Raw genomic sequence first — 18,464 nt, forward strand, 5'->3', positions numbered from 1 at the left:
GTAAAGCTTTCCCTCTCATACAGTAGTTTGATAATTTATAGAAAAGTTTTTCATGGTTAATTGTATCAAACGCTTCCGAGATTTTTTTTATGATAAAAAGGAAAGGAGAATTTATGACGGTCAAGAATAAAGCAAAGTATACACTGGGTTGCAAAGCTTTTAGCACCTGGCCTTAACAGTAATCATTTGCTGAATAAAACAAACAAAGTAAATTATAGAATAAGCAACAGAACGAACATAATGGACAAATTGAAGCAAAACCAAAACCCAAAAAAAATGTTAACAAATATTATGCTATATTATGTGTGTGGGTGGGTCTGTGTGTATAACAATGAAAAACTTACTTGTGTCTTCCTCACCTTTGAGGAGAGATTTCTATGGAAGCAGGAGACCGTCAAAAACGCGGATATACGTCGTGTCGTAATTCAATTTACTACACGACGTAAATAATTACGTAGTGTAGCAATTCGAATTACTACACGACGTAAATAATTACGTAGTGTAGTAATTCGAATTACTACACAACGTAATTCCGAATTACTGCCCAACGATTTAATGTCATGACGTTAAATGAATTAGTGTCGCTACATCAAATAATTAAGGTCATGTAGTATTTCGAATTACTACACGACGTAAATAATTACGTAGTGTAGTAATTCCAATTACTACACTACCTAAATAATTACGTCGTGTAGTAAATAATTACTACACGACGTAATTTCGAATTACTGCTCAACGATTTAACGTCATGACGTTAAATGAATTAGTGTAGTGACATTAAATCAACCAATGAGACCGTTCGTTATATGAGCACAATGCGAAGAGCTGAGATTACAGAGTATTGTACATGAACGTACTGGCAGGAAGTTAGTTGGATGTTCGACATTTGATATTCAAACTGTGAAGTTGGTTTGATATTCAGGTTCGATATTCAAACGCCTGTGAAGCTGGACCAACATTCGATATTCAAATATATTCAGGGGTTTTGAAAGCTAAGGGGTTTTACAGGTGCAGCACGTCTCGGGCAACCATAACAACACTGGCGTGCCCAAGTACGAGGACATTTAGGGGACAAACGTCAGTGAATAAAAGGGCAAGAAATTTTATTTTTTTATTTTTTTTTCGAGGGGCCCCCAGGGATACCCCCGACGGCCTAGCCGGGATAACACGTATCTTAACTTGTAGAAATCGACTCGGGCAACCATATATTAAACACTATGTGCATGCACATTTAGGGGGCTCAAATTAACAAAATTAAAGGAATAAAGGGCTATTTATCGCATTTTGTTTATTTTTTTTCCAAGGGGCCCCCATGAATATCCCGACGGTCTATCCGGGGTAACCACCTACCCTAACTTGTAGAACTTGACTCTGTTACCCGGCGCATGCACATAACGGGGGGTGTGGGGGGGGGGGCTAAAATTAACAAAACGGAATATTTCAAGCATGGGGAACCACGTTCCTGACTAATCTCTTGGTGCCGCCAGTGGATAGAGCAAAAAAAAAAACAAGGAAAAAGAGAATACAAAATAGGAGAGAGAGAAGCGAAAGGGGGAGATTTGAAAGAAAAGGAGGGGGAACGGGAGAGAAAGAGAAGGGAGAACGGAGGGGTCATATCATTGTATGAACAGGATGTTTTATGATTGTGCCCCGAGCATTAGGGCGAAGCTCAATGCGTGATAAGAACAAAAAGAGGGGGCACACAATTGCGCATGCAGCAAAAATTTGCTTCGTAATAAGTCTCGAGCCAGCGAGAAAAAAACACCTTTAACTTTGAGATTGATTTTGACATGGTATGCATAAAATAACGTATCTTTCATCTTTCTTTCCTTTCTTTTTTTTATCATTTCCTATTGGTCTCGGTTGTAGAACATTTTTTTTTTTGGGGGGGCAGTACTATGCGGATCGGGTCCGTGGCAATATTGGTCCAGCTTCACAGGCGTTTGAATATAGAACCTGAATATCAAACCAACTTCACAGTTTGAATATCAAATGTCGAACATCCAACTAACTTCCTGCCGGTACGTTCCTGTACAATACTCTGTAGTCTCAGCTCTTCGCATTGCGCTCATATAACGAACGGTCTCATTGGTTGATTTAACGTCACTACACTAATTCATTTAACGTCATGACGTTAAATCGTTGAGCAGTAATTCGGAATTACGTCGTGTAGTAATTATTTACTACACGACGTAATTATTTAGGTAGTGTAGTAATTGGAATTACTACACTACGTAATTATTTACGTCGTGTAGTAATTCGAATTACTACACGACCTTAATTATTTGATGTAGCGACACTAATTCATTTAACGTCATGACATTAAATCGTTGGGCAGTAATTCGGAATTACGTCGTGTAGTAATTCGAATTACTACACTACGTAATTATTTACGTCGTGTAGTAATTCGAATTGCTACACTACGTAATTATTTACGTCGTGTAGTAAATTGAATTACGACACGACGTATATCCGCGTTTTTGACGGTCTCCTGCTTCCATAGATTTCCGCCCAGGCTCAAGTGGCGAGGTGGCCGGTTGCTAAATTAAGGCAGGTTTTACTGATAATTCTATATGTTCAGTTCAGTTCAGTTTGGTTTGGTTTATTTTCATTTCAACTCAAGTCAATTTAACAGCAAAAGAAATCATTACAAAGATGTAAATGAATATGCAAGTATGTACAGTATGACAATATGACATAGATAAATAAATATATACAATAGACACAAAACAATATAACCATATTAATAATGATATTTACAATGAACTAGATAATAATGATAATAATAACTGTAGACTATTCATGATAAAGAATTTTGCATATAATTTCTTTTATTCATCTTTACTATTTAAATAAATGTTGAGGAAATGGAGGGATCCACTAAAAAGCAGGGCTTGTTGAGTCTGGATTCCTCAAAGAATAAGTTAAAAGGCATAGTATGAGTATAAATGCAAGAACGAGAAGAAAAAAATCCTGAAAATGCTATTGTGATGGATAGAGTACGGAAATGATGGATGAAAGTGGAAAGAAATGTAACCGAGAAGAAAGACTGGTGCACCCAACCGGTGTACCTGCATGTGTGGATGAAAGAGAAAGAAGGGGGGGGGGGGAATAAGGGTGATGGCAGATGAAAGGGAAGGAGAAAGAGGAAAGAAGAGAGAGATAGAGAGAGGTTGGGTTCTGAGCGCTCAATTTGGACTTACTCTATAAGATTCGAGAATGTGCTTTTTTAGCTTGATTTTAAAGCAGTTCAGACTAACTGAGTTAATGATGTCGTGACTGAGTGTATTCCAGTATTTAGGACCGTAAAAGGAAATTGTTTTTTTTTTGTGCAAGTTGAGTGCGGGTACGGGAAGGTGAAAACGGAGGGATTGTCTGTTGTTATTTAGTAACATACACTGTTAAAAATACCCTGATTTTACAGAAAAAAGAAAGAATATTTTGCAAAGATCAATCACAGAATCATTCTGTTAATTCATAAAACAGGAATTTTTACGCAATTTAACAGATCAGGTCTATTTAAAAAGGGGAAAAGAGTGCTTTATTAAAGGAAATTTGTAAGGTTCCATACACCAAATACCAATTTCCTGTAAGATTACGCAATTTGGTAAGATTACAGGTGTTCTCGAGACTCTGCTGCAGGAACTTCTTTTATTTTAAGGATAAATTTTCTAACAGTGTAGGAAACGATTTCAGTACACCTGTATTTGTGGCTCTCTCAGATTGGTCCCGAATTTATGCGATTGGGGCATTTGCCATATTTTTTTCCTGTGATATGATCAGAAATTACCTTTTTCGTGATCCTATTTTTGAAGTGAGATGACGAGGATAACATTTAAGGACGTCCATTTAAGCCATATGGACCCCCACCCCCTCAAAAATCTTTCACAAAATGTCGGCACCTCCCCAGAAAAATCCTGGATCCTCACATAATTATGTCTTTACATACGTCAGGGTCTTGATAATAGACGCCATTCACGGACCTTCACATTAATGTTCTCACCCCCCCCACACTTAAATTCTTTCATTTCAAATTGAATTGCATCACATTGAATGATCAAGGACCAAAGATCAAGATTGAACAAATAGTCTGAAGAAATATTTTGCATGAAATTCGGCGACCGTATCATTATGATGGGCATACCAAACGCACTGAGGGCAGCGTGTTAAGGTCACTATTTTCTGCATTTTAACTTCCTCATTTGAACGTTGGCAACTATGATATTATTGCTGCCAAAGATTCGATATCAGATAGGAACATCACTTGAATTCGAAAGTGTCTCGACCTCACAGTATACAGTCACGCATCTCGATCTCATTGGAAAAAAGAACTTTCGAGAATTCGATAAAGAGGGACTGTAAGTAGGCTCATATCAGGTTTTTTTTTTCTTCTTCTTCATTTATTTTATGATTTTCCCAATTTAGTATAATTATAAAAACTTCAATTGGTTCATGTGTACACTGTTAAATTTTAACCATCACGAGGGTAATTATGTGTCCAACCAATTTGGGGCAGTATTTTACCCAATGCGGGAAGCATGTTGTCCAGTATAAGGTTAAAAAAATAAGCAGCAATTACTTTAGAATGGGCCAAATTTTCATCACACTGGATAAATAAAAGTGCCCAAAAGAAATGCCCAATGTTGGTTGGACACATAACCCTCATGGAGCATTTTTACCCAATCTTTTTTAGTGTGTATATGAATTTAAAATGTAATTCACATGTTACAGGTATATTTAACTATTAGCAAAGCTTATTGGTTGTACTTTATCATATATCTTTGGCAAACTTTCTTTAATAAGAGTATTCTTATTCATTGTTCCTTCATTTATTTCCAACTTTCCTTCAATTTTACGATATGATGGGTTTTTTTGACAAAATATCAAGATTTATACACTTTAAAACATTGCAAATGTTAATAGATGTCTTTGATATCAGAAAAGCACTGAATAGAATTTTTCTCAAAATAAATCCTTATATTCTTCAGAATTATTGCTCCATTTGACATTTGACCCCTTCAAAATGGTTTGCTTATTACCTTCCTGGGTTTTTTTTTACAGCTTTCAACTTTTCGATTCCCCCTTTTTATAACCCCTGAAGACTTTTAGCGCATATCCCGCCCTCTCATTTCAACAAATTCTAAATAAGTTATGTATTACAAATTGTTTGCAAAGAAATCTTCTACATGTATATTTATATGCAGATTTCTTTATATGTTAATTATCATTTATAAAATCATTGGAAGTAGTTAGGCAGATGTAAAAGGAATTGGTATTATATTTTATTTTGAACATAATACAGAGTTTGAATTTGAATACATCAGTCCAGTCTGCTTCACCTTCCTCTTCTTTCAATGCCTTCCTCCTGACACCAGATGGCTCAGTGGTAGAATGCCCGCCTATAAGGTTGTGGGTTCAATCCGAATGCAGGGCACATTTTCGACGTTCTTGCGCTAAAATTATCGTCACATTCTAAATCCAGTGAATTGTTATACTGAGAATCTTTATCCACTAAAATGTAGCGGTGTAATAGGGGATGGGGGGGGGGGCATGTGCCCCAGGCGCTACTTTATGGAGGGGGTTCAGGAGGGGCACGAAAGGGGGGAGGAAATGGGAACAAAGAAGAATTGGCGTGGTGCTTGCTTGGGACGATTTGATACAATTCAATATACTTCTCTGATCATGCTGATAGTATGAGAATTGTACAATTGGATCAATATAAATACAATGTATAGACAAATTAATAAAGATCATATAGTGGAAAAACTCCGCTGATGATTTAACACCAGCCCGGAATCTATATAATTATGTCCACGCCAGAGGAGTATTGAAACAACACCAGTTTGGAATCAAACCGATGCTGTTTTAATACAAAATTGGTGTTGTATAAACACATATTTGGTGTATAGACCAAAACGAAACTGGTGTTGTTTCAATACTTCTCTGGTGTGGACATATATAGATTCCGGACTGGTGTTAAATCAACACCAGAGTTTTTGCAGTGTATGATCTTCATTAACTTGTCTATTTTTAAAACATTCTTAATTAATATTGATCCATTTAGAGCGTAAACCTGTCTATCTGTAATGATTATAACAGTTATAGATTGTGCTTAATACATGTTTCTAAGAGCTCAAAAAGAAACAGTCAACAAAATGTTTACACTTGCCATCATTTGCACTTATGATCTTGTACTGACGAGTATCTATTTAACATTCCTTCTTATCTCAAACAGATACTTAGAGATTATTTAGCAAAATTATGAATAATTTATGACTATCATTAAAAGATCATTAAGCCGGATGTTAAGAGGAAACATGTAGATTAATGTAAACTATCTGTTGGGCAAACAGTAATTTCAAGTCAAAGTCCAATTTTTTGACAATTTTTCTTACTTTTTCATTTCATTTATTAAGTTTGTGGCAATACAGGGTTTGATAATGTTGATTGAAGCAATGCGTTGTATTTTGAACATATGATATGCACATTCCAGGTTACAGAATTGTACACTGAAGGGAAGGATTTTTACATCGATGGTTTGCCTTCATGTTTGGCATTTCTTTTCATGAAACTTTTTGACCTTCATTAATAATTAAATAACAATGTTTTTTTAATTGCCTGTATAGAAAGAACACAAAAAATAAAGGACTGCTCTATTGTCTTCAAGTGATAAACTAGCCATGGGTCTCCTTGTTTTATTCGTATTTGCAGGTAAGTACGAACTAGAATAATTGGGTTGGATGGCTGGTGGGCCAGCGACTATTTTTCATTGTCAGTACTTGTGCACCAGACGAGAGGGCCAGGCGGGGATCCAGGGGGGCACAGGGGGCACGTGCCCCTCCCCCTTTTGAGAAGCAAAATAAAAAAAAATGTTATGTAAACCCGCCATTAATTGATATTAAATTGAAGACCTTTTTTTGGCTTGTCAATTTTTTAGGGGTAAGAAAAACACTCAATTTGTGGTTGAATACCTTTTTTTTTCCTTGTCAAATTTTTCCGGCACGAAACCTCAATTTGTGGTTGAAAACTTTTTTTTTTTTGGGGGGGCTTATCAAAATTTTCCTCCGAAAAATTCCCCCCCCCCCTCTTTGGAAAATCCTGGATCCGCCCCTGGAGAAGGCAGTCGAAATGACGATATATTAGGCTACTTCGGAAGCTTTGAATCAGATTTCAAGTAATCTTGTACTTGTTTTTTTTTCAGAATCTTGCCTTAATTTCTAAATTTAAAAAAATCTTCGAAAAAAGATTGTAGGCGAGACTCTAGTCTGCGTATGAACTCGATTGTAAGATTGGCTAACTGATTGAGCCACACAAATTAAGCTGATCAAAGGGTCGGAATAACGATATATGAATATTCACGAGGTGCAGTCTGACTAAATAAACCCTAATCGTCGCTCAAAAAATCGCGGCCGGGCGTTGTTGTCACCTTTCTGGAAAAAATCTTCAAACTTTAAAACTGGGGTGTCAAAACAGACAGAGGCACCCTGCACAAAATATTGATGGGGGCCAAAATTTGGACATATTTATCACGAAAATCTGATTTTGCGTGAATTTTGGCATAAAATGATATAACATTTGGCGCTTCCCTATACTTTCCCTTTCTCTTCTTTTCCTTTGTCGTGATTTTTTTTTTGGGGGGGTGAGTGCCCCAAGGCCCCCCCCCCTCTGTACACCGCTGAGTTGGTCTACTTCTCTGTTAGTCTATATGGTTTAATGATTCTCACCTTCTCACTAGTACAATTTTCGTTTGATGTACACTAGCTAGACTTATATCCCCTTATAGATACCCACTTATTTTGTGTGTGAGGGTGTGTGTGTGTGTGTGTGTGAGTGTGTGATATTTTTCAGGCGTGTGTCAAAAGTTGGATATGATTATATATGTCTGTGATTGACCCTTAACGCTATTTTCGTTTGATGTACACTAGCTAGACTTATATCCCCTTATAAATACCCGCTTATTGTGTGTGTGTGTGAGTGTGTGACATTTTTCAGACATGTATCGAAATTGGATATGATTATATATGTCTGTGATTGACCCTTAACCATTCGAAAGACACGACCAAGGTTAATTGGATTACAGGCGCACGCCACATCGCCCAATTAGTATATTATTCACGCATTATTTATACGTTCATGTAATTCGGATGCTTTGAATGACGGTATACACTATTACAATCTTGTCAACTCTTTATTTTGATATCATTACGTTATGTTATTTGCATATATACTTAACAAATAATTTATCTTCTTTACTTTTGTAAAAAAAAAACATGCGAACTGTTTTTGTTTAAAAAAAACCCATGCCAACTGATTATTGTATGGTCTACATTTTTGATTACATGGGATCATTCTTCAATCACGCACAAACAGATGGTGAAGTACTAGTTGAAACCGAAATCACAAGAGACGATTTTATTTGCACCAATACACTGCTATTTCCATCGGTGATGAAATTTCTTTATACAGAGTGATCAATAAAAATGAAATCAAGATTTGTCGATGCTTTATCAACTATTTCTTTTTCACAACTTAATCGCAGTATATCACTTTCTAAAGGCCATCGCGCGCATACCTTGTTGTAAACATACAATTCCCTTATTCCTCTTGAATATTGTTCTAACGTTGCTTTATTTGTATCGATCTTAACCCTTTGATATTTTATAGTTAGACATACATTTATAACTGCATGGTTGCCTTAACATAATGCCATAGTTATTTCATTGTTCAGTGTTTTTATCAGCGAATAAATTATACAATTAGTAGTTTTAAAATTAGTAACTCTTTCCTTTTGATAACTTAAAATATTTAGTTAATTCGATTCACATTATTATTTAAGTAACAATATTTGTTTATTTATTGTTATATTTGACTTAAATTTTGACTTTATTTTCATGTATGATATGATGATCTATGTTGTTCTTTATGTTTTCATCAGGTCATTGATGAAAAACAGTTTTTGCTGATCTTTTGCACCTGATTAAATATGTTCTAATAAATAAATGAAAAAAATAAATGTTAAGACTGGTCCACAATCCGATTTTGGAACAAGTCTCATTTACAGCTACCTTTCTGAAAATATGAATGAAAACTATGATTATTATTTGAGGTTCAAATAAACTGAAAGAATGTTAATATAACAATTATGGAGTAGAGGCCAAATTGGTTTCAAATCGTAGCCAATCGTACGATTGCTATGACGTCATATACGAGATATTAAATTGACTTTTATTATAGTAAGGATGATAGCATAGTCACAGATTTAAACAAGTATTTGTACGATGATTTGAAATATTACAAAGTAAGATATTCCATGTCGCAATAAGAACATCAAATTCTACTAAACGTTTTATTCCAAAATCGGATATCGGATCAATCGTAAGATGTGCTGTGCCTTAAAACATACGTGTACGATCCTGTCCTATCTAAAGGTCTGGTCACACTGCCCGAGCGATGTTGGAGCGGTCGTGGAGCGGTAGGGAAAGGGGGTCGAATTTCGCTCACAAAATTGGGGGGGGGGGGAGGCATGGTCACACCGCCCGAGCGTTGTTGGAGCAGTCGTGGAGCGGAGGGGAACAAAAATCATCACCGCTCGCTATCGTTCACCATTTTCGATTTCGATTGTTTTTTTGTTTTTTTTTCGATTTTTTTCCCCAATTTTGTGAGCGAAATTCGGGAATTCGGCCCTCTTTCCCTACCGCTCCATGACCGCTCCAACAACGCTCGGGCGGTGTGACCATGCCTTTATCTAATTAATGTTTAGGCACAACCATGCGTGAAATGTATTTCCTTGAAGAACTGTATATTGTAAGGAGGTCTATGATTATACTAATATTTAGATTACAATGTAATCAGGAGATCAATTCTGATTTCCTTGGATCACTCATAACTCTCTAAATATCAATCAATAAAAACCAGATTATTAAAAATAATGCCATAAATCTTTCAGATTATATGGAAATCTTTCGGTTTCACGGTCACCGTATAGGTCCATGGCAACCTTAAATGACAAAATAACAATAGAGCGAAACTGATCTAAAATGACATAAATTTGAATATTTAAACTAAATTTTAAAAAATGGCATGCAAGGCCGGCCGCACGGGCGGTGCCAGCGTATTTTGATGGGAAGCTTATATAGGGGCACTATGAATGTCTTAGATTGAGTGACCGAAGCGTGCGAGCAAAAATTAGGGCCTTTTTTATACCAAAAATATAATTTTGTGATAGATTTTGACACAATAATCCGAATTCAAAGTACCCCCTCTTTTTCTCCATTTTCTCCCTTTTCTCTTGACAGTGAATATCATAGGCGTCCCCCCCTAAATTCACGTGGACCCCCTTGACACGTGTGTTGTCCCCCCCTAAAATTTAGGTTGATGACCTTTTTTTTTTTTTTTTTTTTTTTGCTTCTCAAAAATTTTTGGGTCGCTTGTCCTATTTTTTACATGTGTCCATCCCAAAATTTCAGGTGGACACCCCCTAAATTTATTGGCTTCCGCCGCCAATGGTGAATATGTTTTGGATCCTTGCATCACAAACCTCCCTCCCTCTGTACGGTAGTGATATAGAATATACTTATACGTTATGATTTGATGTTATATTTTTTTCTGCTGGGAATAACTAGATATGATTTTGAATTTGTTTGCGGAGTAAAAGTTATCCGTTACAGGTTTTAGAAATGTGTATGCTTGCATGGGCCATCGGGGGGGGGGGGGGGGTATACATTTTTAATAAAAGGGTAAACAATCAACCATTTTAATTAGTGAATCAATCAACCAAGTATATCAAGTTTAACAACAATGCTAATATACTTAGAGGGCAAGTCCACCCCAACAAAAAGTTGATTAAAAAAAGAGAAATATCCAACAAGCAAAACACTGAAAATTTCATCAAAATCGGATGTAAAATAAGAAAGTTATGACATTTTAAAGTTTCCCTTAATTTCACAAAACAGTTATATGCACATATGTCGGTATGCAAATTAGCAGACTGATGACGTCACCCACTCACTATTTCTTTTGTATTTTATTACATGAAATATTCTAATGTTCTTCTCATTAATAAACAACGATTAATTCCTCCCTGAACATGTGGAATGAGCATTGTTTAATACTATATGGTTCAGTCAAGCTGTTCCTAATTGTCAAATATGTAAAAGAGATGAAATATTGTATAATTCAAAGAATAAAAAACAAAGGAAATAGTGAGTGATGGACATCATCGACTGACTCATTTGTATGTCACTGAGTTGTGAATATTTGTGAAAAATAGGTGAAACTTCAGAATGCCATAACTTTCTTATTTTACTTCCGATTTTGATGACATTTTCAGCATTATGCTAGTTTGATTTTTTCCTCTATTTATTCAGATCAACATTTTTTTGCTTGGACTTGACCTTTAATAATCATAATGACAATGAAAAAAATATATAAATGAAATGCAGATTTGTGCCGGACTCATTCAAACATTTCACAGTAGGGTAAGACGTGGGCAATCTTGTAGGTTGACTTGAATGGGTAGGAAGCCCCCCCCCCCCACCGCCATATCATCGTACCCAGCAGCTGTGACCGACATCATTATTGCTCGATATTTTTATCGTATTATCCCAATGTGTAAACATCACAAAATGAGATAGTTATTGCTTATTGCATTTTAATTGCTGTTATTATCATCGTCATCATGATTTTGTTTAATCTGTACACTTAATAACCAGTGAGCATCAAATTTATATTTATTGGAAAATAGATCAATTCAACCCATTTCGTTTCATGTATATCGGATTCTTGTAGTATTTTGATGGGGGATGAGTGGACGGGAGGGGGCATTTTGAATCCAAATATTTTCTCAATTGGACATAAAGTAACGTCACTTATATCTGAATTCTCGACGTTCTTATTTCTCCTTCCCCCCCCCCCCCCTTTCAGTCTTTTCTGAGTGTCAGGGTTACCAGACGTACGTCCCGGATTTCAAGGGACAGTCCCGTGTTTCAGCAATTTGTCACGCGTCCTGTACGACCCTTCCCAGGACGCCATTTTGCCTCGTATTTCACGATTTTGATGACATTTGTGACAATAATTATTTAAGCATTACTTTTTTTAATATGCACATTATAAAAAAACGGGGAAAGGGTGAAATATGATACCGTTTTTGTGTAATGGTTTGTCAAAATCTATCACATTTTTTGCTCGCTTGCTTCGCTTGATCAATTTTATTTTTTGTTTTTACCCTCAACGAATGTTGGCTCAATGAAAGAGCGTTCGCCTCATGAACGGGGGGTCGTGGGTTTAGATTACATTATTTTGTGAGATTATTCAAGCATTACTTCTTACTGCACAGTATCAAAAATGGGGTAAGGGTGAAATATGATACCGTTTTTGTGTAATATTTTGTCAAAATCTATCACATTTTTTTCTCGCTTGCTTCACTCTCTCGATTATTTTTTTTTAACCCGCAACGAATGTTGGCTCAATGGTAGATATATAGTTCGCCTCATGAACGAGAGGTTTTGGGTTCGATCCTTGGCCGAGTTACACCAAAGACTTATAAAAGTCTCAGCATTTAGATTGGAGAAAGGTAATAAAATCATTTTTATTTTTATTATTATTATTGTCATTATTATTATTATTATTGTTATCATTATTATTATCATTATTATTATCTTTATTACTATTACCATTGTTATTATTATAATCATCATCATCATCATTATTATTATTATTTATTACTATTATTATTATTATCATTATGATTATCATTATCATTATTCATAAGGATGCCTGACATTGTCAAGTGCCGTGTCGTGCTATACCTGCAGCGAGAATAATGTGCCTTTTGATGAGCTAGAAGGTGTCTTTGAGTCGACCAACTGCTCAGCACCCAGCCCAACCGACGATTTCGTCGACATTGACAGAAACTGCACTGGAACTTGTGTCGTGAGTATATCAAAAGACAAGGAATTATTTAATAATTGGTTGGATAGAAAATACTATTTAAAAAAATCATAGAATTTTTTTATTTTTTTTGTTTGCTACATCGACTCGTCTTGATTATGAGGCTCAATACCTCACTTGGGATGCACTGCAAAAACGCCAGTATTCTATTGGCAGAGCACTGGTCAAGCATGAAAGAAAGGGTGTGAGGTTCAAATCCCGGTCCGAAGTTGCGTTCAGAGAGGGGATGGGGGCACGAGAGGGGCTTGTCCGCCCAAAGCACGACATCCTCAAAAACAGAAAGGACGAGAGAAGGGTAAATTATGGTATCATTTTTTAAAATATATTATGTCAAAAATCTATCGCGAACTTGGATTTTGTAATAAAATGTGGAAAAAATTCTATTTTTTGGTTTTATTTTGCCCGCTGCTCCATATCTGACACTTGAAAATCTTTGGTTCATTATGCCACTACCGGGCAATGTAATTTTCTCATATCATGTTTTCTAATGATTATAAAAAAAAATGTTTTTATGGATATCAAAACATGGGTGCAAACGTGTTCTTACGTAAAAAATTGTTATTTGTGAAGCTCTATTTATGCGCATAGTTTATTATTTCTTACTCATATCCCACAGACGAGACTATCGCTGTCGTCTCAAAATTACGACATCAATCGGTATTGCTATGAGGGTACCCCGTCACAAATTGCGTCACAATGCAATCAAAGCTGCACAAGTCCTTCTAATTGTCGACAATGTTGTGACACCGACTTGTGCAACAGTGATTCTGTAGATGATATCATCTCTGAGCAACGAATGGGCCAAACATGTTACGAATGCCGTCACAGCGAAATACCATACACCGGTAATTTTAACCCCGGTTGCGGATTAAGCTTCGACTTTACCGGGGAAGGAGTGAGGTACTCATTTTGCCAGGGTCTATGTTATGTGAGTATCATTAGTTACGATTACATGTAGGATATGGTACTCTTTAATGATTATTTTCCCATTCCTTCTTATTCGCCTTCTCCCCCTCCTCCCTGCTCTCCTCTTGCTCCTCCTTGTTGAATGCATTCCTCTTCCATTTTCTCAGTCTTCTTCTTCTTCCTTTTTTTAATATTTCCTTTGGCGCTTTGCGCTCACATTCAATCTTTGCTGAGGATATATTAAATTGCCCTATGATATATCATTATTTTGTTTAGTGAAATAATGCCCATGATTACAAAATTGGTCTAAACTGTCACATTTTCTCTTCTTAAAGATCAAGTCCACCCAAGGAAAATGCTGAATTGAATACTGAATAGAGAAAAATCAAACTAGCATAGTGCTGAAAATTTCATCAAAAACGGATTAAAAATAAGAAAGTTGTGACATTTTTAAATTTTCGCTTATTTTTCACAAAACAGTGATATGCACAACTAGGTGACTCAGTCAATGATGTCCATCACTCACTATTTCTTTTGTTTTTGTCTCACCTGCGAAGCAGAGTGAGACTATAGGCGCCGCTTTTCCGACGGCGGCGGCGGCGTCAACATCAAATCTTAACCTGAGGTTAAAATTTTGAAATGACATCATAACTTAGAAAGTATATGAACCTAGTTCATGAAACTTAGCCATAAGGTTAATCAAGTATTACTAAACATCCTATTAGAGTTTCATGTCACATGACTAAGGTTAAAGGTCATTTAGGGTCAATGAACTTTGGCCGATATGGGGGTACTGTTGAATTACAATCAAAACTTTAAAAGTTTTTGGATCTGACTCATGAAACTTGTACATGGTAGTAATCAAGTATCACTGAACATCCTGTGCAAGTTTCAGGTCACATGGTCAAGGTCAAAAGTCATTTAGGGTCAATGAACTTTGGCCGAATTGGGGGTATTTGTTGAATTACCATCATAACTTTGAAAGTATGTTGGTCTAGTTCATAAAACTTGGACATAAGAGTAATCAAGTATCACTGAACATCCTGTGCGCATTTTAGGTCACATGACCAAGGTCAAAGGTCAATGACCTTTGGCCATAATGGGGGTATCTGTTGAATTACCATCATAACTTTACAAGTTTATTGATGTGCCTTTTGAAACTTAGACATAAGAGTAATCAAGTATCACTGAATATCCTGTTTAAGTTTCAGGTCACATGTTCAAGGTCAAAGGTCATGTGAGGTCAATGAATTTTGGCCACATTGAGGGTATTTGTTGAATTACCATCCTATCTCTGTAAGTGTATTGGTCTAGTTCATAAAATGTGGAAATAAGAGTAACCAAGTATCACTGAACATCTTGTGCGAGTTATAGTAGTTTTCAAAGTCAGCACTGCTGCTATTTTGAATCGCGTGATGCAGGTGAGACGGCCATAGGCATTCCACTTGTTTATTGTTTGAATTATACAATATTTCATTTTTTATAGATTTGACAATAAGGACCAATTTGACTGAACAATATAGTATTAAACAATGCTAATTTCACATGTTCAGGGAGGAATTAATCGTTGTTTAACTCGACAATGAGAAGAACATAAAATATTTCATATTTCATATGATAAAATACAAAAGAAATAGTGAGTGGGTGACGTCATCAGTCTGCCAATTTGCATACCGACCAGGATGTGCATATAACTGTTTTGTGAAATTAAGCAAAACTTTAAAATGTCATAACTTTCTTATTTTACATCCGATCTTGATGAAATTTTCAGTGTTATGCTTGTTGAATTTTTCTCTTTTTATTCAAATTAACTTTTTATTGGGGTGGACTTGTCCTTAAATCTACAAAACTTCAGCTCGCGTTTCGCGCTGGCATTATTCATTTACTGACATATTACCCTATTCCTGTCCCCCCCCCTCATGATTTTCCCAAATTTGAATAGTACTTAAAACATTGGTCTTCGAGTCAGTATAATATGTATAATATAATATAATATAGTATAATATAATATAGTATAGTATAGTATAATATAATATAGTATAATATGTCAGTATGTAATAATATTATATTATATAATATTCATATTATATTTATATTATATTGGTCTTCGAGTCAGTATAATATGTATAATATTATATAGTATAATATAATATAGTATAGTATTATATAATATAGTATAATATGTCAGAATGTATTTATATTATAAATACATAACAGCTCACACGTGAGCTGAAAGTGCACTTTGCGCCCTGATTTATAAAATAGCTAATAGTCAGGTTGATCATAAGGTCATTTAAGGTCGTCAAATGTAAAATTGGGGCACAATAAAGAATACAACATGCAAAACATCTCAAGCAAAGAAAACATATAGCGTAGTATATGCTTTTTTGCTGAAAATGGTAATTAAGGGAGTGTATCTCATTAATCTCATTTCATTTCGTTTATTTCTATTTTCAACAATTACAGTTTCTTTTGTACATGTTGACGTATATAAATAACAAAACATATTTCAAATATTCCTGTACAAAAATTACATTCAAGATTATTACATATCAGGTTGGAAATGGAGGAGGCTGCTAAAAAGCGGAGCTTGTAGAGTGCAGCCTCCTAATAAATATTCTTGCAGTTGTTTAGCATATAAAAATTAAAATATCAATTTGAGCATGAACCAGTTAAATTAAAAGGAAATAGGGGAAATTAAAATAGAAAAGAAATAGAAATCTCAAGAGAGTATATCAATCCTATGTTTATTTTATGGAACAGAAAAGTCACAAGGAAGAGGAAGTGATAAATGTGGCGTGGCCTTTAACTGGTGTCAATTAAAACAATTGCTTTTAAGTGCCAAAGTGGCAACCTCCAGATTCTTAAGATTCACACCCTCAACTACCATTTTCAGCCAATAATACATTTTATACTCTAGATGATAGTTTTCTTAACATGAGATATGTTGTATTACTTTCTGTGCCCCAATTCACCTTTGAAGACCTTAAATGACATTCAAATGAGTGTCATGTAGTCCATTATTTACATTTCATTTTTCATTATCTTTAATTGGATACCAAACATTTATTTCTTCTGTAAAATAGAAAAATCATAAATAGGAGCAATGTGTAAAGATTGGCGTGGTTTATGTACGTCAATAATAAAAAAAATGCTCAAGGGTGTCCGGGTGACTTCGCGCTCATATTATTTGATTAGTAAAATACTTGTCATTTTCATTTCCTACATAAACCTATTCAGGTCAGTGTATACAACAAATTTATAACGCGCTTCGCGCGTGCCTTAGCAAGCTATACAACAGTCCATAAAATGTGCTGTTTCCAGGTCTGAATACATGCAATACATATATCAATCTTTATGAAGCACATAATCTTGTTGTAGAAATAAATCTATAACATTTACTTAAACGTCAGTTTTTGGACCCCCCCCCCCTCCCACTCCTACAAAAAAGCAATAAAAAAAACAGATTAACTCTTCTATCAGCCGATCGGGAAAGTTATTTATTTATTCATTTATTTATTTATTTTTTACTCCGTAGAGTGCTGTCACTTTCATTGAGGGTGTTGAAGATGTCCAGCGGGGGTGCAGAAGCCGGGGAGCCAGTTGTGACTATGCCAACCACCCTTACCTGGAAGACAAGAGCGTCCGTATCAATAGTCTGGATTATAACATGAAGTGCTGCCTAGGCTCACTCTGTAACAGCGGTCACTTCGTTGGTCCGTCTGGTGGCGTGATCGTGCTTGTCATTTCCTTGGCACAAATCCTCTTTGCCCTGGCGCTCTGATTTTACTTTGCTTTTATAGGTGTTTCATTTCGTTTCGTTTTATTCCATTTCTAACAATTACAAAATTTACTTTCTGTCTTGCATTTCGAAATTATGAGTAAACTTTTAAAAGATATTTAGATATTTTAGATATTTTGTTTTATTATTCATAATGCAATCAGGTACAAACGGAAATTCAAATAAAAAATACATAGGCCTACATAGTTACCAACGATGTATATAGCATTTCCATTTATTTGAGTTTAGGGGAAAAACTGTCGATTAAATGCATGCTAGTGTAGAGGTACCCGTGGACGGAGATCGAAACCTGGACTTTCCAGACTTTAAAGTATATCAGCCAACTAGCGCTGCCTCTCGGCTAAGGCACTCTCTGACAGTAAGCAATTTAGTGGAAACATTGATTACGTTAACAAAAAGAATGATATTAATGCAATAGGCTGGTGGTGAGTTGTAGGAGGCTACTAAAAAATACGAACTTGTAGTGCAGCCTCATGACTGTTAAAAGCATTATTATTAAGTATATCCAATAGGCGTTTGCAATGATACATAGGCGGATCCAGGGGGGGCAGGGGGCCGCCCCCTATTGGCGGAGCAAACAAAAAAGAATAAAGCGGGGAAGAAAAAAAGAAAAGAAAGGAAAAGAGAGAAGAAAAAGAAGAAGAGTGAATAGAATGAGATTATGAGAGAGTTGGTAAAATATATTTCACTTCACTATATTAAATATTCGCTCGCGCTCGCATTGCCTGTTAGGTGATTTAAATATATGGAGTTTAAAATATCAACTTTTTAAGTCAATGTATTCAAAAACTTCCGTTTGGAAATCGAA

At 35.6% G+C, this 18,464-nt stretch overlaps 1 protein-coding gene across 1 annotated transcript; it reads left to right on the plus strand.

Moving 5' to 3' along the window:
* The first annotated feature begins 6,608 nt into the window (after positions 1-6,608).
* Positions 6,609-18,259, plus strand: LOC121426899. The gene is made up of 4 exons (XM_041623304.1): positions 6,609-6,711; positions 12,770-12,930; positions 13,565-13,876; positions 17,393-18,259. The coding sequence occupies exons 1-4, from the start codon at positions 6,681-6,683 to the stop codon at positions 17,636-17,638; spliced, it is 750 nt and encodes a 249-aa protein (XP_041479238.1). The 5' UTR covers positions 6,609-6,680; the 3' UTR covers positions 17,639-18,259.
* Positions 18,260-18,464: the final 205 nt, after the last annotated feature.

The sequence above is a fragment of the Lytechinus variegatus genome, chromosome 13, assembly GCF_018143015.1.
Source record: "Lytechinus variegatus isolate NC3 chromosome 13, Lvar_3.0, whole genome shotgun sequence".
Lineage (NCBI taxonomy): Eukaryota > Metazoa > Echinodermata > Echinoidea > Temnopleuroida > Toxopneustidae > Lytechinus > Lytechinus variegatus.